At 35.2% G+C, this 25,465-nt stretch overlaps 1 protein-coding gene across 1 annotated transcript in view; it reads right to left on the bottom strand.

Annotated features, from left to right (window-relative positions):
* Nucleotides 1-382: 382 nt before the first annotated feature.
* The window catches only part of NAMPT (nicotinamide phosphoribosyltransferase), a 39,298-nt gene continuing 14,215 nt past the window's right edge, over nucleotides 383-25,465 (bottom strand). The window contains exons 5-11 of the mRNA XM_032276321.1: nucleotides 21,273-21,431; nucleotides 20,471-20,607; nucleotides 15,825-16,050; nucleotides 13,658-13,777; nucleotides 6,718-6,858; nucleotides 5,383-5,517; nucleotides 383-3,275 (exon numbers count right to left, since the gene is read on the bottom strand). Coding sequence (XP_032132212.1) covers nucleotides 3,165-3,275; nucleotides 5,383-5,517; nucleotides 6,718-6,858; nucleotides 13,658-13,777; nucleotides 15,825-16,050; nucleotides 20,471-20,607; nucleotides 21,273-21,431 — 1,029 coding nt within the window. The 3' untranslated portion in view covers nucleotides 383-3,164. The remainder of the gene's footprint in view (nucleotides 3,276-5,382; nucleotides 5,518-6,717; nucleotides 6,859-13,657; nucleotides 13,778-15,824; nucleotides 16,051-20,470; nucleotides 20,608-21,272; nucleotides 21,432-25,465) is intronic.

Raw genomic sequence — 25,465 nt, 5'->3', positions numbered from 1 at the left:
TAAAAGTATCCTTTACTGTGTGCTTCCAATGACCTTGTGCTTCCAATGATGTATATCTTGTATACATCAGTCATACCTTGAGGCGCTTCTGTCCGTAAACCTGTATCATCAACTACCTACTTAATACCTACATTTAGATGTCTCAAAGGCATCTCAAGCCTTCACATAGGAATCATGCTCTTTTCTCCCAAATCTGGTGTCCCTCCAGTGTTCTTCCTTAGTAAGAGGCACTGTCATCCATATAGTTGCACAAAGCAGAAAAGAGGAGTCAGCTTTGACACTTCCCCTTCTCTTATCTTCTAATTCTTTGAACTGGAGGAATACCTAGAAAAGGCAGGTCTGGAAATGTCATTACTTGAAGCACACAAATTTAACACTTCACTAATAGGGCTAAACTTTATTTCCATGTTTATTGCATGTTTATAACTTGATGTTGAGTACATATTAGAATAGACTTAACATACAACTTGGGAGAAAAGCTGACACTCTCCACTGAATGAGTTAAAAAGGAATGTAAAACTACAAAATACTTAAGTGTGAGTTCTAAATTATGGCAAACAGAACAATAAATACCTTGCCATTTTTCTAATTTTCCAAGATAGATTTCATTATAAAAATTGTTTGATAACAATTTAAGAAGGGAAAATAAGGGATACTCATAAAAACAATTCTAATTATAGGGTACAAATAAAAGTCTTAACACAGAAATCCTACCTCCTATTTAAAATATAAATACTTGATGATATAATGAATCAAGGGGGATTAATTAATGTCAATTGAAAATCTAATGACTTAAATTCATAAATGCTATTTGCTTTTGTCTGGAAGAGTTAGGCTGATTTAAAGGGTGACATACAGCAGAATTCTATTTGACATTCATGTTAACCATTTGGTGCTCAGAATGGAGATGGCCAAATACCAAGTGCTAAGTGACAGAATTAATCAGTTCCAAGTGACTAAGAGCCAGCAGAATTAATCTCCATCTCCTGATTTATGGTTCTGAACAAATGGATAGCTTTTTTTCACTGCAAGTTTAAAAATTAAACTCATTCTGAAGCTGCTGAAATTCAAAGAATGCAGAGAATACTGTCTGTAGTATAATTTCAATGTTTAAACGGGTTAAATACAAAATTATGGGTGATTATTAAAACTATTATTGGTAATAGCTTCTTTTGATTCTTTACACGTCCCTTAGCATGTTTTGTGAAGAAATGTATGTTCTTTTTAATACTACTCATCTTTACTCAAATACATTAAAGAATCATTTTAAAATTATTTTCTACCATAGATTACAGAAGACTTACTAAAAGTAATGCTTATTGTTCTCATTATATGTTTAGGGAATCATCTGGAAAACATATTCTAATACCACTTACAAAAAAATTTAATAAAGATAACTCACTTATTCTAGTGATAAAACATTTTCTCATATAACTATTTAAACACTTATGGCTTTTCAATTTTTAAAATTTCACATTTAATGTCATGTTAAAACTTTTCTAAATCAGTCTTTCAGTATTAGATTCTTAAATGAGAAAAAATAAAGGACAAAAGAGGAAAATTCCGTATCAATTATTTAGCTTCCTCCCTTCCCTAGAAACCAATATTTCCCTTTGAATGCAAGGCACACTCCTTTTCTTAGAACAGAGATCAAGAAACTTTTTGTGTGATTTTGTGTAAAGGGAAGATAATGAACATTTTGGCCTTTGTGAATCATTTGAATTCTATTGCAGCTGTTTACACCTTCGGCTGGTGTAGTGGGAAAGCAACCATAGACAATATGCATTTAAAAAAAGTGGAATCCAAGTTTGGCCTTTGGGCCATAGCTGGCCAACCACTGCCTCAGAAGAACAGATGTACATATATAAAAGAATCATTTGAAAGAAACTGGTCTCCAGTCAGATGTGATGTCTGATTCAGAATCTAATGGCTAATCACTCCAGCATATTTTGATGTTAAGCACTTTTTGAATTTAGCCAACTTTCTGCTTTTAGTTAAGATTCCTCTATTGAAACACGTGTTATGCTTTTCACTGGAGATAATTTATCTTCATTTAAGAATGTGCTTCAGTATTTGAGGGGATTCAGTTTAAAATTAATAAATGATGTCCATACAATTTAATATTCAATTTAATTTTTTAAAAACTTAATAAAAAATATAACAGAATCAAAACATTTAAAATAAGTATACTCACTACCCACTCCAGCAATTCATTTAAGTCATACCAACTATAGAATATGAAAAATAAATTTAGAAGTGCAATTACTTTAAAATACACTACTTCCACCTTTTGTCATTATTTTACATTTAGGCATATATTCTATAGTGGAAGCAGAAATTCTCTCTAAAAACATTATCTCCTTAAAATCTTGAGGTGCATAATAGAGCCACAGGCAATCTCTGACATATAAAATTGCAGTACAGGCCTTTCAAATTTGGCATTTCACTGGTACAATACAACGACCAAGATATATAGTAACTGTACAGTGCCTAGACATTCCAGTAAGAACCATTATTTTCTTTAATGTAGAATGAATACATATTCTACAAGGGGCAGTGAGGTTAGTAATTCTATTGGGTATGCATGTCCTGACATAATTTTCAAATCGTACAATAACACAAACAACTTTGTTAAGGCCATGTTTTATTTGCTGATTAATGGACAAAAGGCAATGTAATTTATTTTCAAGTATTTTCTTGAAAGTCTGTGCTCATAAAAATCATGAAAAGTTGGAAAGACTGTTAAATCACTGAAACTTTAAATATATCTTACACAATCTTGTTTGTACAAAAATACAAGTTAAATATAAACATAAAGCAATCATGATAATTTTATGCAAATCTGTTTTATGGGATCATCAGTAATATATAAAAGTTTTTCACTTCTGTTATTTGCGAAAAGATCAATACCAGATTGAATAGCTACCTATTGGCAAAGGGCCCTAAAAAGCTTACTTTAGCACTAATCTTTTACATGGTTAAGTGCATTTCCTAATTTGAGATCACCTAAACACTGGAAAAAAAAAATGAAAGGGCAGTATGTCCATAAACCAACAAATAATTTGGCTGTAATGTATCACAGAAGACAAACCCCCCACATCTGTACAATAAACTTTATGTATTACATACACACACGCAACACACACCCAGTCATAAAACAAAGACTAATGAGGTGCTGCTTCCAGTTCAATATTCAGCTGTGCATTTTTTCTTACTTCATCAAATGAATAGCTTTTTGTCACCTTGCCATTCTTGAAGACAGTATGGAGAAGATCCTGCATAAATGGAAATTTCATGATTATATTACATTATTAAGCAAAATACTCGAATCCTGGTTTGATGAATTAGATTAACCAACCAGTCAAATACACAGAGATGCCAATGGTGTTCAAATTTTGAGTTGACTTGATGCAGAAAAAACACTAGTGGAGCAAGGTAGTATCTAAAATGGCATATCACTGAGTCGCCTGGTATGCAGAAATATTTAACTTTTATGAAAAGAAATGACCTATAAATACTCCATTCTTAAACTGGTTTTCTTAAAGGAAAGCCAAGCCTAGCTGACCTTTTTTTTTCCTCAGTGGAAGGACGATGCTTGGGTGCCTAGGAGAACTATGACTGTCACTGACAATCATTGTGACTGTGCAGCAAAACAGCCTGGTAAACCTTCCTTTGTTCCTGGCCAACAGGCTCAACATTGATGAAACTTAGCAGCCTGCACGTTTAATAAATTTGCTAGTCACTCAATTTGGGTCTCAAAAAAAGAAACCCAAAAGCCAATCCCAAAATAGAAACAAACAGGTATTGCGTTCTTGACTAATGCATAGTGAGTGGGTTAAAGACTTCATTTATACTCCAAAAGTCAATGATAAAGGTAATCCACCTCCTCATCCATACCAGAGTAGCAAAGACAGATGACAGAAATTAAATTCCCTTTGGGTCTGGGTAAAGCCACTCCTGTCTCATTAAGGAATTACATGCTTCTGGTTTCTCTCTGAAAAATCCACAGAAGTAATCTCAATTTTCCATGTAGTCTGAAGACTGAGGTGCAGATGGCATTATCTAATATTTTTGTTACTGTGCTGCTTCAAACCACAGTGCTTTAGCTGTAGCATTTTCTTTCATAAATTTAAATATAAGGGCATGCTAGTTTCTACTCTTAAATTGCCTAGATGATTACAAATTGATGACTATTTCAAATGTTCTAGTATCATTCACATACTCTTAAAATTAGAGTCTTTTAAAAATCACAAGTTTTTACTTTTAGTTTGAAGTGACTTTAGCTCATCTGGGATAAACTAAATCTGCCAAAATCTTAGTAGGTACAAAAGTTACACAAAGCTTACTCAAAGAATTGCCGTTTACTCAAAGAATTGCCTAACAGTCTATTTAAAGGAATCTAATTCTAAAACTTTGATTTACAAATATATTTTTCATTAACAGTAACAAAAAACATTTCAATTCTGACTCAAAACCTTAAAAAATATAAAAGTAACATGTAATAAGCAGTAAATGTGATGTAGTATGAAGAATCAAAATAGGGAGTAATAGTGTATTCATGTTTAGTTTCTGTCAAAAGCAGCTTTTTTTCAATCCAGTGGCTTGAAAACCAAATATTTTATAACTTGAGTTCATGAATATGAATGTACGTTTGTATGCTAAAGATCATAAGATCATATTAACTACTTTAGCATGCTGTAGATTTTTCTAGTTTGGTTGACTTGAATCAGAAAACTTGGTTAAATCAAGGTTTCACCATTTATTATGTAATCCAGATCACGTCACCGTGTTTTCACATTTCACCCTACTAAGATAACATAGTTTGCTTTTGGATAGTATGTATAAACCTGCGGTCAATCACTATACTTATGAAATATTTCTCCCTAGGTCTACACAGGCCCTGTATTTATGACCTAGAAACTTGTTTTGTATCTTATTTTGGTAGGCCAGGTCAGCAATTGGGCATTTTATAATAAAACCACTATATCTTCCACAAAAAAATATAAAAACCTCTTTTCTCTCTCTCTGTTTTTTGAGACGGAGTATTGCACTTTCGGCCAGGCTAAAGTGCAACGGCGCAATCTTAGCTCACTGCAACCTCCATCTCCTGGGTTTACATGATTCTCTTGCCTCAGCCTCTCGAGTAGTTGGGATTACAGGTGCACACCACCACACCCGGCTAATTTTTTGTATTTTTAGTAGAGATGGGGTTTTACTATGTTGGGCAGACTGGTCTCAAACTCCTGACCTCGTGATCTGCCTGCCTTGGCTTCCCAAAGTGCTGGGATTACAGGCATGAGCCACCATGCCCAGCCCCCTTTCTTATTAATTTGGTGAGCCAACCTAGTATTGTTTAAAAAACCAGTCAGCATAGATACATACATGACCATATTCCTCAAGGTCTCCTTTTCCTTCCTCCAGTGTAACAAAATTCCCTGCTGGTGTCCTATGTAAAGATAGTCGGCCCTTTTTGGACCTTTTGTTGGGATCAGCAACTGGGTCTTTGAAGACGTTAATCTGAAATCCAAATTAAGAAAGTTAGGGAAATAGAAGACTAATCATCAGAAATGTCTCAACACTCCCTTACAAAAAAGCATATACATAATTTACATTTAAGTTTTAAGCACTTAATAGGTATAACTGAACTAACCCACATCTGGCTTTTAGAAACCTTACACCTTAAGCCTATTTTGAAGGATAGTGATTTGTAATAAAGAAAAAGTATAACATCTTGGATATCCTTTTTGCCACTAAAGAACACCTAATACGCCATTTGTAGGAAGTCTTGTGAGCATTCGCATATGTAACCTTAAGGTAACTCTTTTTATATTACAAACTGCCTTTAAACTGATAGTAAGCATAGCACGTACATGCTGTTGAAAAAAGCCCAGCTATATACCAACTACACCAAAAACACACACACAATCTTGGGAGAGGCAACAAGAATATTACTAAGGTAAAGGCTTTCCTATTTCATAATGTACCCCTCTTTTGGTACTTTACTGTTACCTTGTTATTGTCAGAAGCAAAAGACTTACAGAACCTGAAGACAGCAGAGTTTTCTGCATCAGAAAGATAGGCAGAAAAGCAATAGAAATAAGTGGAATGGAACAAGCAGCAACGAATGAGTCAATCCCAGAACTCTCCAAAGAAAGATGAAAGACTAAAGCAGGGAATTAACTCAGGTGTTCTCAGGAGTTCTTAGCATCCTTCTGTCTTGGTCCCTTGCTCTACAGTCTCCAGCTCTCCAGACATTAAAAAGAAGGGAGCGGGTTGTTGTTCAGTTGCCTAGCTGCTCTATGGCTACTGGAACAACTGTGATACAACAATCCAAACCACATATTCCACCTTCCTAAAACAGTTTGGTCAGTGATTACATACTTGCTTGTCTTTAATATATGATGGCTAGGTGAGCTGACATTCCCGCTCAAATATTACTTTTTGATTCAAAGGTATAAATGGAGGCAGTGGAAAATGACCTATATTATCTCAAATAATCTTTTCTCCCTATTGTTCTTGCTTTTTCCAAATCTCTGTCTCCTTAGGTCTATTATTACCTAATAACTCCCTTCTTTCCTTGTTTCTGAGTTAAGGTCAGTAGTACCCAACAACATATTAACAGTTCAGGGTCACATCAATCTTTGACAATTTGTCAAATTACGTATTCTACCTAGATATATGAGGAAGGTACTAACACAGAAGTAAAAGGTGACATACCCCAAGGCCATTGGTTACAACATAACTACACTTGAAGGAACAATTCAAGAGATCTCTTGTTAACTTCTGTAGCAAAGCTCCACCAGAGCCGAAGGAAACATTTTCAATACTCCACTTTTTTAGTTTCATGCCTTCTACAATCTAGAAGATTAAAACAAAACCAAACAAAACCTAAGTAATTCGGAAAAGAATGGAGATTATTTTCAAAGGACAATATTGGTGAATGAAGCATCCAAGAGCTGTTTTATAACAGTCAATAGATAACAATAGCCCGCATTTTGTTTTTAAAGACCCACCCACCCCCAAAAATTTCATTCATAGTTCCTCAATCTGCATTGCCGTCGCTGTGGTTCTGGTAGGGTTAGGGGAGTGAAGGAAATGAGAGAAAGTAAGAAAAAACTAGTTAGAAACATCTAAGCTTATTTGAGTCAACTTCTCTCATTCACCTCCTTGAGTTATTGCCTAGATGTCAGCAACACAAGCAATGGGAGCCAATGTACGCAACTCTAAGAATGACTGTAATCATCCCTAATAAGTCACAATACATCATGTAATTACACATAATACATAATGGAACACCTAAGACTCAAGATATTGGTGGCAAAAGAGTACAAAATACTTCTATATAAGATCTGATATACCGGTAGAGTCATTTTACTCTGGCTGGTGCTCCAGTGCCAAAAACAAAATTACAGACAGATGCTCTGGGTGTTTAAGATTTATTACTGTATAATTTTTGGGAGAATGAGTAGTTACAAACCAGCTAGAGAGACCTGTATGAACAGTTCTGGCAGCAGCTAAAAGAGTTCTTTCAAGGGACATACAACTTGAAAACTAAAAATTTGTTTCTTACCAATGTCATTTCTATTTCGTTCACCAAAGTCAAGTTATTTACCTACCATCTACTGCCTGATTTAATATATTCAATCACTTTTATGATAGAATGTGGCAAGTGAAGTATGGTAACCATTTATTTCATGAGAACAGTCAAACAGGAAGTAATTGGAAAGACTGGCTCTGTTTTTGTTAAACAGAACTTTCAGAAGTTATTAGAAAATCGTTAAGTTTAACAGCCTTATGTGTATCATTAACACAATGTTACCACATTCTCACCAAATAGTCTCTCAAATCAACTTTTTCCCCTTATTTTCGACACAGCAAAGGAAAAACAAAAAAAAAAAACAAAAAAATCCCAAGTAACTTTATTTTTAAACAAACCTACATTTGGAAATGCAACTTTTTTTAAAAATGCCAACCACCTAATTTGAATCAAGATGAATCTAGAAGAATCAAGATAAAAACATACAAAACTTATTTAAAAGTGATTCCTTTAGAATGTACACAAATCTAGTCTCATGTCCTTATTGTATATGAACCTAAAGGTTCCCAAGGCCCGAGTTGAGGTTTTGTGAACAAAGTGAATTTCAATACAGAAGAAATACCAAGAGTAGAACAAGAAGGGGAAATAGGTAGATGGAGGGTAAGGTAAAATACAAAATAGTTTCTGACCTGTCACCTCACTTTAGACATGCTTCAGAAGCAAAAACAAAATGAGGAAATAACAAACAATAGCATCATCTAATATTGTATCACTGTATTTCAGGCCAAGTTTCTTTACCAAAAGTTTTAAAATTTAGACAATTTGTAGTTAAAGTGAATTTTGAGTCTGGGAAGAAAAGCATTTAACACATGTGAGACTTCAAAGAAAGCTTCCTCTTGCCAACTATGAGAATGCAATACTATTTTAATGTTGTAATAAATCACTCCAATACAGGTTTCAATGATATCCAGAATCCGTAACTGAAACACAATAGAAAAAGCCACTTTCTGTTTAGTCCAACCCAAGAGATTTTTATTTTCCTAAATAAGAGGTTTCATTTTGGTACACAGTGCAAAGTCAAAACCTACAGCAGGGTTATACTGTAAACCTCATGGGATGTCACAGTAGCAAAGTTCAAGAGTGAGGGTGACAGTCAAGGACAAAGTAATTGTTCCAAATAAAGCAGATTTTTCATTTTGTCAAAATTACAGCATCTAATTTAGTATATGTACAGAGCAAAAATGCTAAATGAATTTTTTACTGCTTCTAAGACCATATTTTGACCTACCGGCAATGTAAAGAAATTACAAGTATAGATGGTTACAGACATACAATGGTTTGACTTAATAATGGTGCAAAAGTAATTCGCATTCAGCGGAACATCAATAAATTATGTGAGATATTCAACACTTTACTGTAAAATAGGTTTTGTGTTAGATGACTGCTCAACTGCAGGCTAATAAGTGTTCTGAGCACCTGCAGGGTAAGCGAGGCTAAACTACAGAGTCTGGTAGGTGTATTAACTACATTTCCACTTAACAATAGTTTCAACTTGAAAATTGGTTTACTGACATGCAACTCTATCCTAAATTGAGAGGATCATCTGTATTATCCTTTAGGTAGACCAACAGGCCCAGCTTTTTAAAGGTATTTTTCTGGCCAGACATCAGGTGGCTCAGGCCTGTAATCCCAGCACTTTGGGAGACTGAGGCAGGTGGATCACCCGAGGTCAGGAGTTCCAGACCAGCCTGGCTAACACGGTGAAACCCTGTTTCTACTAAAAATACAAAAAATTAAACAGGCGTGGTGGTAGGCGCCTGTAATCCCAGTTACTCAGGAGGCTGAGGCAGGAGAATCGTTTGAACTTGGGAGGCAGAGACTACAGTAAGCCAAGATTGCGCCATTGCACTCCAGCTTAGGCAACAAGAGTGAAATTCCATCTCAAAAAAAAAGGGTATTTTTGCTTCCTGAGTACATCTGTATGACACAAAACTATTCAATCCTCTAACTGTTCTGTTTAAGTTTCACTAATGCCAAAGAGTATTTATCTCAATATTTAATTCTTGTTTATGTAGTTTTACTACATGTACAGTTTTGAGTTGATTCTCCACTATAAAAATGCACATACAGGCTGGGAATGGTGGCTCATGCATACAATCTAAGCACTTTGGGAGGCTGAGGTGTGAAGATCCCTAAGTCAAGGAGTTTGAGGCTGGCCTGGGAAACGGTGAGACCCCTATCTCTATAAAACATTAAAAAAAAAAATTAGCCAAGTATGGTGACACACACTTGCAGTCCCAGCTACTCAGGAGGCTGGGAAGTGGGAGGATCACCTGAGCCTGGGAAGTTGAGGCTGCTGTGAGCTGTGATCACACCACTACAGTCAGCCTGGGTAACAGACTGAGACCCTGTCTTAAAAAGAAAAAAAATTGCACATACATTCCCAAAGTTCACGTAAACAAGGAAAGAAAAGAAAAAAGGAAAATAAAGGAAAGCCAAAGAGCTCTGATTTTGAAAGGAAAGTCTGAATACCTGACTGAAAAACCCAATTTGAATCCAGGAACTTGCCTGAATAATTTAAGATCTGGCTGCTAGAACAAGGAAAGGTAGGCACAGCAATGGGCAGGCTAATGGGATTTCTGAAACAGATACAGTACCCTGCCATGTTCTTTCATCTGTAAGGGGGAGTCGGGTATGTGTACCTGCTAAAGCCCTCAAAGGCAGGTATGGGGAACAGAACTTAACTGACACCAAGAGACTATCAGTTCAGCTGAGGTAAGAGGACAATGGCAATTAGGTGTGTGTGTGCCAGTTGAGATTTCTATGTGTAAGGTCTTCTCCCTTCTCGCTGCAGACTTTTCTATTTCTTCTTTTCCACCTGAAAGTCTCTATGTCCAACACTAAATGTCTTAGAAGAGCTAAGGGAATTCCAAATTCTCTTAAGCAAGGCAGTTTCGGAGAGATGGTGGAAAAAAACCTCATCCTTGTTAGTACAAGAGATCTATTCCAGACACCCATACACATCACTGCAGAAATACTGTTTTTTGTACACAATACTTCTCCCTTCCAAATCAATCTTTGGAAAACTACCATAATTTGGGTACTGACCTTATTCAACCATGACCAAACTGTTTCAAAGAGAAAAAAAACTTAGGTTTCATAGCTGTAGATACCACCTGAGATTGGTATACATCCAAATGTCACTGGTTTCTGAACACAGATGGCCTACATTGTTAGTGATATTCTACAGAGTATTTTAGGTGTTAGTTATGATGAAACTATGGCCCTTAAGAAGCTTATTTAGTAAACAAGAGGCAAAAATTTTAAGATAATACAGATATACTTTGAAAATACTATGGGCTTGCTTCCAGACCACTGCAATAAAGCGAGTCACAGGAACTTTTTGGTTTCCCAGTGCATATAAGTTATGTTTATACCACATTGTGGTCTATGAAGTATGCAATAATGGCATTATGTCTTAAAAATACATACCTTAAACATAACTTGATTAAAAATACTTTATGGCTAAAAAATGCTAATGGTCATATGAGCCTTCAGTGAGTTATCTCTTTGTTGGTGGAGAGTCTTGCCTGGGTGTTAATGGCTGCTGACTTATCTGGGTATTGGCTACTGAAGGTTGGGGTGACTGTGGCAGTCTTGAAGTGACAATGTTGTTTGTCACATCAATTGACCCTTCCTATCACGAAAGTTTTATCTGTAGCATGTGGCGCTGTTTGGTCTAACAGCATTCACCCACACAAGAACTTCTTTCAAAAACTGGAGTCCATTCTCTCAAACTCTGCTTTGGTCTTATCAACTAATTTTATGGATATTCCAAGCCCTTTGTTGTCATTTCAACAATGTTCGCAGCATCTTCCCCAGAAGTAGATTTCATCTCAAGACACCACTTTCTTTATCCATCTTTATGAGGCAACTCCTCATCTGTTCAAGGTTAATCATGAGACTGCAGCAATTCAGTCATACCTTCGGGCTCCACTTCTAATTCTAGTTACCTAGCTATTTCTATCACGTTTGCAGTTATTTCCTCCACTCAAGTCTGGAAGTCAAATCAAGACTCAGTCATTCATGAGGGTTGGAATCAATTTCTTCCAAACTCCTGTTAATGCTGCATTTTAACATCTTCCATGAAGCATGGATGTTCTTAATGGCATCTAGAATGGTGAATACTTTCCAGAGGTTTTCAACTTACTTTGCCAAGATCTACCAGAGGATCACCATCTATGGCAGCTATATAAATGTATTTTGTAAATAATAACACTTGAAATTACTCTTTCATTGATAGGCTGTTGAATGGAAGTTGTGTTAAGAGGAATGAAAAACATTAACCTCTTTGTACATCTCCATTAGATCTTAGATGCTATCTGCAATGATATTTTGAAAGCATTTTTTTTCCCCCTGAGCAGTAGGTCCCAACAGTGGGCTTAAAAAATACTCAGTATACTATGAGGTAAACACATGCTTGTTATCCAGGCCTTGTTCCATTTATAAAACACAGGCAGAGTAGATTCAGCAAATTCTAAGGGCCATAGGATTTTCAGAAAGATAAATGAGCACTGGCTTCCACTTAAAGTGACCAACTGCATTATCCACTAACAGGAGAGTTAGCCTATCCTTTCAAAGCAGGCACTGACTTCTGTTCTCTAGTTATGAAAGTCCTAGAGGGCATCATCTTCCCGTAGAAGGCTATTTTGTCTATACTGACAATCCGTTGCTTGGGGTAGCCACCTGCATCAATGATCTTGGCTAGATTTTCTGGGTAACTTGCAGCAGCTTCTACATCAGCACTTGCTGCTTCATCTTGCACTCATGTTACGGAGATGGCTTATTTCCCTAAACCACAGGAACCAACCTAGGCTAGCTTCCAATTTTTCTTCTACAGCTTCCTCACTTCTCTCAGCCTTTACAAAATTGAAATGAGGGCCGTGCTCTGGATTAGGCTTTGGTCTAAGGAAATATTGTGGCTAGTTTGATCTTCTACTCAGACCACTCAAACTTTCTCCCTATTAGTAATAAGGTTGTTTCACTTTCTTACTCATATGTTTAGTGAAGTAGCACTTTTATTTTTCTTCAAGAACTTTTCCTTTGCATTCACAGCTTGGGCTACCGTTTGGCTTAAAAGGCCTATTTTAGCTTTCAACATGCCTTCCTCACTAAACTTAATCATTTCCAGCTTTGATTTAAAATGAGAGGCATATGACTTTTCCATTCACTTTAACACTCAGAGGCCATTGTGGGGTTATTAATTGACCTAATTTAAATATTGTTGTCTCAGGGCATAGGGAGACTTGAAGTGAGAGGAGAGAGACAAGGAATGCATAACTGGTAAAGAAGTCAGAACACACACAGTATTCATCAATTAAGTTTCCTGTCATACCTGGGTATGCTTTGTGGTGCCCTAAAACCATTACAGTTGTAACACTGAAGATCACTAATCGTTTATCACCATAACAGATATAATGACAAAGTTTGAAATATTGTGAGAATTTACCAGTATGTGACATAGAGACATGAAGTGAACACAAGTTGGAAAAATGGCACCAACAGATTTGCTCAACACAGGGTTGCTACAACCTTCAATTCATAAAAAATGCAAAGCACAATAAAATAAGGTATGTCTGCATAACACTTAAACTATTTGGCTAAATCTAATAGTGATGACATTCAATGCATAATTTAGAAGAGGTGACAGCTATTCTATAATTTCTGAAAAAGCACCCATTAATATCATCTGAGTTTTACATTGTTAGAGTATGTGAAGCTCCAGTCTATGAAAACACAGACCTATGCCAGCGAGTCAAGGCTTTGTTTTATATTCCAAGGAGTATTTCTTGACTGACGTTTTCTTGTTTCACAGTGATACTTGTTTTGATTCAGCGTGCAGGGTGGTCAATGACTACTGGAAGAATAAGTATGGCTTGGCTGGCACTTCCATATTGTAAACTAGTATTTCTACACTTTAAGCAATGCAGAGATTTATACCAACATAAACACTTATGAAGACTTAAAATTATATTTAGTAATGTGTTGTTGATCAAACTAATATAAACGAGCTTAATTATAAGAACTGCCTTATTGAAATTTTTACTATAGAACACATACCTCTTGTAAGGTATTAATATCTACTCCATCCCCTTGAATCACTCTGAGATAAGGTGGCAGCAACTTGTAGCCCTTTGAGTTCTCAGTAACAGGAAACTTCTTACCTAAAATCTCCAAAACCTATACGGAAAAATACACATGCAACACAAATAACTGAAGCTGAAAACAAGAGCTTTCAAAGTTAAATGATTTTGCTTTGATAGACAATCTTGAGAATATAAAAATTAACTACTTTATATGCCTTCTAAAATCTGGTCCCAACCCCTTTAAAGTACATTAATAACAAGGATGTTATTTCCTATGAAGTGAATTTATACCATAAAGTGGCTCAAAACAAGTTTTTTCCCTTAGAACTTTCAAATTATATGGATTAAAGAAAAAAAATCCTTAATATTAGGAGACTGAATAATAATATTTTAAAGAAGTATATAAACCATTATTCAAATTACATAGATTCAAGACAAAAATCCTTAATATTAGGAGATTAAATAATATTTTAAAGAAGTATATAAAGATCATTTAACTCATGATTATACTTTTGATTTGGACTTACTCTGCTTGTGCCCAATGACTTTGGTTTTTGTCTGATATAACTCAAACATAAATCCATTTCAATCACAAAGTTCAGAGGAACTGTGATAGGCAGACACAGCATCTAGAACCCATAGTCTTTAAGTTCTCCTTTGCTCTTAATTAAAGCCAAATTGCACAATACGCAAATGATCCTACTCATTCACTAACCACTAAAAGTTTTGTACATCAATATGAAATTTCTCAGAAAGCTTGGTCAGAGAAACAAGACCTGGAAGAGACACTTGTCATTGTCTTTCCGCAACAATCACGTCCTTTTCCTAAATAAACTGATTAAAGATTCTAATAAAGAGAAAATTCCATATTAACAAAATCAGTTTCTTGTAACTAGCTGTGTACATTTTTTATTAGGTAACAGTAAAAACATGAAACCTATCAAGTTTGCTAACACCAAATACTGTAGGCTAAGACAAGACCTTCAGCTTGGCCTATCATTTAACAGAGTAAGAAAAGACTTCCTTAATTCTCTGTCCCGGTTCCTTAAAGGGTAAGTACTCTATCATCTGCTCATTAACTGAGAAACAATGTGGTCAAGCAGCAAGGCTTCAGGCAAAAGACCTATATTGGATATTTGACTCCTTATCTTATATTCTGGGTGACCTTGATCAAGTTACTTTAACTTTTCCAGGCCTCTGTTTTTTCTTCTATAACAGGAACAGTAATATTTATCATTGTGGTTTTTTGTAGAGATTAAATGACACATCTTACGTAAAGCACCTAAAATAATACTTTTCTAGTAGTAGGCATCAAATAAGCCTGCTGTTGCTATTACTTTTTTTTTTTGAGACAGAGTTTCACTCTTGTTACCCAGGCTGGAGTGCAATGGCGTGATCTCGGCTCACCGCAACGTCCGCCTCCTGGGTTCAGGCAATTCTCCTGCCTCAGCCTCCTGAGTAGCTGGGATTACAGGCATGCGCCACCATGCCCAGCTAATTTTTTGTATTTTTAGTAGAGACGGGGTTTCACCATGTTGACCAGGATGGTCTCGATCTCTTGACCTCGTGATCCACCCACCTCGGCCTCCCAAAGTGCTGGGATTACAGGCTTGAGCCACCGTGCCCGGCTGCTATTACTTTTTGAAGAAGACAAACTAAGTCCTGAACATTAACAACAAAAAGCAACATTGCTACATTATCAATCAATAGTATTTCTAAAGTATCTCCACTTAAATAGTATTTTTGAATTATTTTTATTCCATAACACCTTGTTCATATTTCTTTTGTGCTAACAACTTTAAAGGTCTAGCAGTGACTTACAATGAAAAAGAAACAAACTGCCAATAAGTTTAGTGCCCAAATCACAAGATTAATTAAAATGGCAATGCTGTTAATTTTGCAGGTAAGCAGAAAAGATTATTTTACTGTCTTATTGACAGTAAAATAATCCATAACTCTTGATATCCTTCTGTGCTATTAATGTGTGACCTTGGGCAAATCTATTACGCTCTGTGGGCTGCAAGTCTAAAATCAGGGACTGGTCCAGACAGCTCTGAAATTGCGTGTGTGTAAATGAAAAGTATTGTTGATGCAGCTGGGCTACAGGTATTCTAATAGTCAAGTTACATATGAAAATTTACCTTTAACACAGTGTCAAGAGGGTTTCCAGAATCAGGTCTGATTATTAGTGGTGCCTCTGTACTTCTGGATACTATTAAATGTCTTAGATCTTCACCCCATATTTTCTCACACGCATTATAAATGTCATAGCTATCGCTGACCACAGATACAGGCACTGATGAAAACTGTGTTACTATATGTTCAAAAGCATCTTTTTCATGGTCTTTCCCCCAGGCTGTTATGGTACTAGAAAACAAAATGAAAATACAGATTTACTTATGCAGACACAGAATCTATTCCTGAATCACCTTTAATCACATCTCATGTTTACTATACCAAACCATCATTATCACAGAGAAGGTGACTGACTTAGTTTAACGAATGTACATCAAGGCAAATGAAATATCTGAGTCAACTACACCTTAGCCAATTAGTTTTTAACACTGTAAGTAGCCTTACTCCTTTTCAACAGTTATTAAGTTTCCTAGCTCTTAAGTCATTTTCAACCAACTTTTTTTTTTTTTTTTGTATTCTTGAATCTACTGATTTAAAAACAGTCAAAAAGCACTTGGTGACTGCCCTTTTTACATTACGTCAAGATATTAGAGAGAATGCATACACACTTCCATTATTGTGTTAGGCAATGCGAGCACCTGGCTCCCTTCTGTGAATTTCTGAAACTATATACCAATAATAATAAAGACATACATTTTGTTTTTTTACCTTTCAAAATCTTAGAGGCAATTATTTATATTACACCATACATATATATAGTCAACTACCTGTTATGTCTTCAAATGGCTAGTAATAAGAAGTCATGTACTTTGTTTGTAGATTATCTACTACAAATTAATATATGCCCAGGAAATAAAAATTCAAAGTTTAAGCAAAACATAATTAAGATGGAAAATAAGGTATGAGAGTTTCTATTTGGATAAGAATGGTTATAGTGACTTTTGCAATGTCCTTAATACCAGTTCTTCTTATTGGATAGATTCATATTTAATAAGTGATTACAGATTGGGTATTGCTTATGTTAAATGCTTGGGACCAGAAGTATTCTAAATTTCAATTTTTTTTGAGATTTTGGAATGTATGCATTATACTTATCAGTTAAGCATCCCTAGTTCTGAAATCGAAATGCTCCAATGAGCATTTCTTTTGAGCAAAAAGCTTCAGATTTTGGAGCAGTTTGAATTCGGATGCTCAACCTGCATAAATATTTGTTAACACATAATGTAAATAATTTTAAAAGATCTCAAACAGAACTTAACATTTCTGAAAATTATTATTTCATTATGCCAAGCAATTTTTCATTTTCCCTAATTTTTCTAGTCTTTGTCTCTAATCTGTTCTCCCCAGTAAATAATAAAAAGATAGCACATTCATTTATTGTAAAGCCCAAGTAAGCATAAGTTTAATTCATAACTGTTTAAAGAGTCAGACTTTATGTCTGAAATTATCACTTTATACATTTTTTTTTTTTTTTTAAAGGAGTAGAGTTCATCTTTTTCCCATATTGTCAATGGTATACTTGGGGTAATGCAGCATGTACATTTCAAGATGATAAAGACTACAACCTAGAATCCAAAATTGAAAACCTATTTATATTAAACTCACTAGTGAACACTCTTCTTAACAGCTACAGAGGCTGCCAGTAGCTATGATGTCAATTCTCTATGTTATGCATCTGTAGGCTAAAGGAATTAAGATACGACTGAAAAGAAGCTCCTCTTTATATTCAGAACTGCTAATTCCCTTTAAAAAGGAGAGAATTAAGATCAATGAATACCAACAATGGAGAAGACACCGCTTACAATGTTGTAACAGTGAGTCATCTAACCATCTACTTGTATCATGTCTAGCAAACTTCATTGTTCGATCTTAACTTGCTTTCTCCAAGACACCTGAATTTTCCTGAAGCTTTCTTTCTTGACTTCAATGACATCTCCCATGTTTCACCTTTATTTTTCTATTTCTATGGTTCCCTTTTCAGTCTACCCCAGACGCTGAGCTCTCCTTCTTCAATCTAACCTGCCAAATGGCAATATTTCTTATGGCTCTGACTTAGGTACTTGTCTTCTGTAACACCTTCTGTGAAATATTCAAAGCTTAAGGAAAAAAAAAAAAAAAGTCCCTGCATGAGGGTTTCCAGCATGTGTATTTTAGCCTCTTTCTTTTCTGGGCTCCAGATCTACTTTGTTTGATAGAAAGTTGAGTATCTTCATATCGGCATCCCACAGACACCTGCTATAGCACACTCTAGCTAGATCAATCATAACCTCTATTCTTCTAGTATTTGATATATAAAGATTATAAATGAATTCTAGAGATAATAAATGATCATTAATGAAGTCTACCAATGCTATTAATCCCAATTTCAAGCACCAAATTAAATCTGATACCTTCCCAAGTTTGAGAAAAAAAGCTTCTGTAATTAAATATTTCTAGGTACAGATTCTTCTATTAAGATACATATAATAATGTAAACTTCTAAATTTATACAGTCCTCTTTAAGTTATTTTAGATGTTAGTTCATTTATCATCAATGACCTTGTGGTGTTGGAGATGTAAAACTTTAGGCCCTCCTTTTGTTTGGTTGGATGGAGGAAATGAACAGAGACAAGCACTTGAGAGAGACAAGTGACTTGCTCAAGGCCACCCACTATGTCAGCCGGAAGGTCACCCAGGTTTCCCAACTTTCAATCCAATCCTTTTTGGTACACTATGCTCTTGTTTAAAAGACGTTTCTATTAAGAACATGTGAAGCATCTGTATATAAATTTTACCAATGCAATGAATGAGACCATAAAAATAAAATGGATTTTTATCTCATGCCCACATATAGCATCCTTTTCCTTTTAACAAGAAAGCCCTAAAGCCACTGTCCTTGTTCTCAGAATGATGTTACTACTTTGAAACAACCAACAGCCAAGAGTCTAATATGTGCATACTACATTAGATTTTTAAAAGATGCACATCTAAGTCCAAAATAAAAATACTCTAAAACTTTATCTGTTAAAGACACTGTTATTTTCCCAGGTTGCTAGTCTTGAAACTTTATGTAAAAGTGTTCAACAAGGCCTTACTAATACCACAATGCTCATAAAGGTCAGCTGAATCTATTCCCTAGAGTCCCAACTCAAAACACCAAGTTTTAGCAGTTTTATCTCCCAAACATTGCTCATGTTTACCTATTTCCTTCCATTTATTTGGCATCTTGGTTCTGGACTTCATCACCTTAAACTGTTGGAATAGCTTCCCATAAAGACTATCTTCCGGTTTTTCCAATTCATAGGACAGACATCCTGCTATAAAAATGTCTCCTACAATATCTATCTGATAACATCACTTCTTTGCTCAAAAATGTCAGTGCCTGCTTCCATTTAAAAATGCCTAATTTAGAATAACCTAGCATGATGTGCACACAGTTAACATTCAATGTCAAAACATGAGGGCCCTTACTAACCTGAACCTGTCTTCTCGGTCTCCCCTATGCTCCCTAAGAAATCTGTTTCAGCCTTTACTCTCTCAACACATTCACTCTCTCTGCTTTCATCACTATGTTTCACACAAGATAAGCATGCAATAAATATTTACTCAGAGAATGAATAACTGCCCAATGTTAGCCATTAAATTTTACCAATCTTTCAAGAAGAGAAGATTTTGCATATTCTATAAAATCTTTCTTGATACTGCTAGTGAAATATGATCCTCCTTTCCTAGTGGAATATGATTCTTCCTTTCCTTCCCTTGTAACACTACAGCATTTTAACTGTACCTCCTTACAAGCACTTAACCAACAGAGCAGACTATCACTAGTGTATTATTTCATCCTGAGGATAGGGTCAGTTTTAAAAAAATATCTTTCTATCGCTTGTTGCACCCAGTAGACTGCCTTGCATATGAACACCGGTCAACTAATATGGCTCAAATAGTAGTAACAATAAGGCTTAGCTTGATTCTAAACTCATTGCTGTTTTTAGCATTTTGGAATTTTAAGTATAAGCAGAACTTAAACATTCCCTAATGATCATAGTAAATAATTTTGTTATAAAAACCAGAAATAAGGTTTGACAAACACTTAAAAAACCCCATGTACTTTCAATAAAGTTAGCTCTAGGACCAGGGCAGCTGTGGTTTAGATTATAATTTCTTTCTTGGGTAACTAAAGACGGTTTAGTAAGGAAGTGTAAAAAGGATCTGAACACCCTTTCTTTCCTCAAAAAGTCTTGCTTTCTCATCTACAACTGAAGGTACTGTACAGATGACAGTTTCCAGGGCAAATACAGGGAAAGTCATATAGAAGGACAAGGAAAAGGCAAAAAGTGGACAGTACTGTAAGTGAGTGCTTCTAAATTTAATGAATAAAATCTATCTACATTTGGCAATACAGTAACAAAAAAAATTCCTTAAAAAGAAAATTTCTATGACAATGCAAGTGTTGGAAAAAAGCTCTTAAGCTGTTTCTTCTAGAATGGCTAGAATTTCTCTACCTCTCTGAGACTAATGTTTATACTTCTGTATAGATACTGAGTTTGTGTTGCTCAAGTTCATGAAGATTTACTGTAGGTACCTGGCTCTGCAGTTAGGTAAAATGTCGCTGAGTCACAAATACAAGAGTAAAAAAAGTTAGTAGTTTTAGTAAATAAACAGAATTTTTTACCTGTGTTCTGCTGCTGGAACAGAATAGCCTGGAACAGGATCTTTCGTTCCATAATATTTTTTTATGAGAGCAATTCCTGCTACTGTATCTGTTCCTTTGAAGTTAACCAAATGAGCAGATGCTCCTATCCCAGCAGTCTGGAAAATCAATCATAAACCGAAATCCAAAAAAGAAAAACCCACATAATAATAAGACCAGCAGAGGACCATCCAGTCAACCATATTTAAGGTATATAGCGTAGCTCCCATGGGAATTGTCTTTAGCTATTCTTAGGAAAGTATTTATTATCAGAGATAACAGTTCTTAATGACAGAGATTCAATTTTTCCTAAATATTAAAAAATTCAACTATTATCTCCTCAAAGAGGTAACAGTTATTAACTAATGTTATTAAACTATTTAATAACTATAAATATTAATTACTAAATTAAACATCAACTATTTGATATATTAATATTTAATAAATATTAAATATTAGCTATTTAATAGTGCTCCACCCCACTTGTCATCACTCTCTCTTCTCTTACCCTGCCTTGTGCTTCTCTATGGAATTATTTCACCTCTGATATATTTATTATGTCTATTTCTATCCATCTGTCCATCTAATGTATCAAGGACAGGGACATCTGTGGAAGGCCATATCCCATGTACCCTGAACATAATAGATACTGAGTATGTATCTGCTGGCTGAATCTTCGGAATTTCAAAATGTGGCCTACTTAGAACCAAGATCAATCCCAGTAACAACCCCAAAAGTTTATAGTGGTACTCTATATTAAATGAGGTTGGTTTCAGTCACTTACCTCTTGGGAAGAGACTCCTCTGTAGCCAAAATCATGTAACTTGTATTCCAGACCATCTAAGTTACCAGAAGTTTCTAACAAATATTTGGCCAATATTTTCTTCTGCTCTCTGGAATTTGTGGCCACTGTGATTGGATACCAGGACTGAACAAGAATAGTCTGTAGTAACAAAATTAACCACAAACATTAAGACATAAAATCCTGCGTTCGTTCTGAGGAAAATCCTAGCTTTTGTTGGAGGTATGTCCTGGAGCTTCCATACTATTAACTAGACACTCAACTGCACAGTAGGATGCCTGTCGTGTGCATTCCAGATATAGTACATTGCTCAGCTCTCAAATCAGCAACAAAGAAGATAAGCACAGCAGGCCCACACAACAGAGAACTTCACATTACCAAGTTTCTATCCAAAGCTCCAAAGAAGCAAATAACATTCTGAAAGACTATCTGTGATAAAAGGACCCATTTTGAAAGTTTCAATCTGTCATGGATCAATAGTTTATAAAGTACACTCAAACTGGGATGCTGAGGCAATGTCAAACTGCCCTAAGTGTCTAAATGCTTACTCTTCATTTCTGTACTTAACGTGGACTTGCATCAACTAGGGCATAGACCAGCATGGACCAGCATGCCCTATTTGATGCTAGTTCACATTAAGTATAGAACTGTATTTTGATTAGTACTGGTCTAAAGAAGTTGTTCGTTTACTCCTCTAGGTAGTCTTGAATCTAATTTTCCCTTGGATTGAATAGGACAACTAAGTTATATACTTGAAGCACTTTAACTTATTACTACAGAAATCTATTTACCGAGTTATGCTTTATGTATGTAGCTTTTATCAAATATATAAGTATTTTACCAAATATATAAATATCAAATATTTATCAATATTTATAAAATATATCAAATGTTTATCAAATATATCAAATATTTATATATTTGATAAAATACTTATATAAGTAAGTCACAGGAAACATTTCTGCATATGTTGTTTAATCAAGGTCATGGTCTACTTTATAATTCAGTGACTACTAAGTTCCCAAATGAGAAAACAGAAGAAATGCTGGGTTCCTCTTTCTGATAAGAACAGTGTTTTGATTTCCCTTTTTTTCTTGGCTGCCAGGAATCTCCACAGAAAGTATGTTTAATTACAGCAACCATAATAATTATCATGGCTTAGAAATTAACTTTTCCATTCTAAGATCATACTTTTCTATTTTTGTTTTATAAACCAGATAGTATGTCACTAGAAGCAGCTTCAAATCTGTTTGAAAAAGAGCTGCTAAGATGATGCAATGTCTGTGCTGAACTAAAAAGATATTTATTAACTAAATTTGACAAAGCAAGCTTTTACTGAATACAAGTGATAAATAAATAAAACAAGTAAAAACAAATAAAAAGATTAACCTTGAACTTGCCAATCTGGTCATCGTTTTTAAAAACCCTGCAGCATTCATTAGACTCCTGTGACTGATTAAATGTGGCCTTTGCAGCTCTTCTCATCAAGAGATAGAATCTACTTTCTCATCCCTTGATTCTGTGCTGTCCTTATGATTTACTTTTGACTAACCAGATTGTGGAGACAGTCCTGTGTGACTCCCAAGCCCCAGTTTCAAGAGGTTTTCCAGCGTCTACTCTCATTCTCTTAGAACCCCAAGACCACCATGCTCTGAAGAAGCCTCTTATGGAGTGAGACCTGGTAGTCACAGCTATCTAAGCTGAGGCCCCAGACATGGGAATGAGGCCATTATAGAGAGTCCAGCCTTGCTGAACTCTCAGCTAAATGCAGATGTATAGGTCTAAGCAAGACCAGCAGAGGACCATTCAGTCAACCACAGAATCAGGAGAAATAATAGTTGCTTTAAGCCATTAAGTTTTGGGGTAGTTTGTTGTACAATAGAAAATTGATGCAATTCTTAAACTCTATAACCAGTCACTTCCAACCTCTGACCATTCTGCTTCTGAAATTATTCTTTCGATTCTACTGCCAGTGCCCATGATTATCCTATCTCTAACCTTTAGCCTCTCTAATTATTCCTCATACTGCCACTGGTTATCATTCCAAAACAAGTTTTTTTTTTGGCTTTCCTTAAAAGGCTTTAACGGTGATCTGCTGTTCACGGGGTGGGGGTGGAGCTCATTCATACAGGATTTGAGGCCTTCCAGCATCTTGCCTTGTATACCATCACAAGGTTTATCGTCTATACATTTTTTACTTTTATGCTACAGACGCCATAGGACTATTTGTCATTCTAAGAACACAGTAGCATTTCTTAAGCTCTTCCTTCTCCTTATTAAAAGCTTATTTTCCATTTCATGATTCCTTTAGACAGAATTACCTATTTTCTGCTACCAACTTAGCACTAATTTTTAATGATATTAGTGGTTAGTTAAGAATGAATTGCCACCTCTCCCTCAAAGGCCCTTTAAGTGAGACATCTTACTCTAACTTCTGTGCCCAGCACTGTTTTTGGTACATAGCTGGTACTTAATGAATATTCACTTGTTGAATTTAATTCAATCAACTCTCACATTTTAATTCAACTCAAATATTAATATTATCTAGGAGTATAAGATATAAAACATATGTGAAAAACTCTAGTTGAGTTATAAAGGTAGAAGATTGACCTTACCCCTCGAAAAATGCCAGGGAAGGAGAGAAATAACTATCAGACACAGTGATCCTTCACATCACCGTTTCCTTTCCATAGTCCAACAAAATCAGCTTAAATTATACTCTTAACAAAATCACTCCCCTTTTAAAAAGATCACTGTAGGTGTAAGCAAGGGAAAAAAAGGCAAGTTAGTTTGGGTTAATCCAAGGTCTAATAAAGTAGGCCTTGTTGGAAACTTTTCCAAAATAGCAATTTGCCCACACAAATCAAAATAAAATTATTAGTTGAAACTAAGACTAAAGGAAGTAAACCTGTAAATTTCTTTTCAGAAGTGTTTATTACAATGCCACTGCATAGGATAAAGGCTTAAAAGAATGAGAAATCGTGTAGTACAGCAGAAAGGGTGCTGCACCTATTCTGTTCATCAGTCTGTCCATCGCTAAGGGATCAATTTCCCCATCTGTGAAATGAGGACACCTGGTCAGTATAATTGTTTTAAACTCATCTTTCCTTTTCTTCTTTTTCTTTTTGGTAGAAGAGGGGGTAAGTTTAGCCCACTATACTGGTTTCTCAGCACCCCCCCAACCCCGTAAGCCTGAGACAACTTTGCAGAACTCCTAGGTGCTCTTAAATTTGTTATGAAATGTGAGAGGACTAAAGTTTGTTCTGGCAGCAATACTGAAATAAAACCCAATAATTTCAGTGTATTTTAAAATTCTGTGTACTACTAACAGGCGAATAACAATCAATAGTTATTAACAACTGTGAACATATGCTGGGAAAGAGAATGAAAAGAAAAACTATTTAGTGCTATTATTTAAAATGTTTTAAATCAAGGTCTGTTTAAAGAACATTTGCAAATTTGCAAGTAGTAAGTTTATTGGGGTTGGTAACAGCTTTCAAATATAAGCTGGTAAACTTAGGCTTGGGGACTGATAAGAATAGGATGAATTTCCTCTATCCCCACAAGGAATGCAAAGTATCTACGAAGAACTCTATCCTGGAGGTCTGATACTCAGATTCACACATTAAAAAAAAAGGCTCTATCAGAAACTACGATAAGGAATAGACAGTATCAGACTATAAATTTTTATGCCTTAGATATAAATGCCTATTTAGGACTGAAATAATTTGAAATAATATATATTAGTATAAAGAAGATAAATTCAATATAAATTGTTTCAGGTTTTAAGTGACTAAAAGCAAGGGTCTATGTACTTTTAAAAAAACAGTATCAAACAGTCCCATATTAAATTTATGTTTAATAACTCCTTTTATTAAAAATGATATTTAAATATTTGCTAAACTACCGCTTTAAAATAATTTTTTTTTTTACTTTATGGTTTCCTAGTGAGAGATACCAAAAATAATGGTTTATTAAAACTTTATTAAAATTTATTTTTCTTTATTAAAAAACAAAAATTTAATTTTAACACCAATGTTCTTCACTTTCAGAAGAAGAAAAACTATATAATGAAGCAAGGTGGAATGCTATCTAGTTCTCTCCTTCCATAAATATATGCTTTAGGAAAGTTTAATAAGACATGAGTAAGAGTACTTACTGACTACATCACCAGT

The sequence above is a fragment of the Sapajus apella genome, unplaced genomic scaffold, assembly GCF_009761245.1.
Source record: "Sapajus apella isolate SASKATOON/1434 unplaced genomic scaffold, GSC_monkey_1.0 scaffold7, whole genome shotgun sequence".
In the NCBI taxonomy this organism is placed as follows: Eukaryota; Metazoa; Chordata; class Mammalia; order Primates; family Cebidae; genus Sapajus; species Sapajus apella.
The sequence above is the reverse complement of the archived record's forward strand: the minus strand, read 5'-3'. Positions and strand labels throughout refer to the sequence as shown.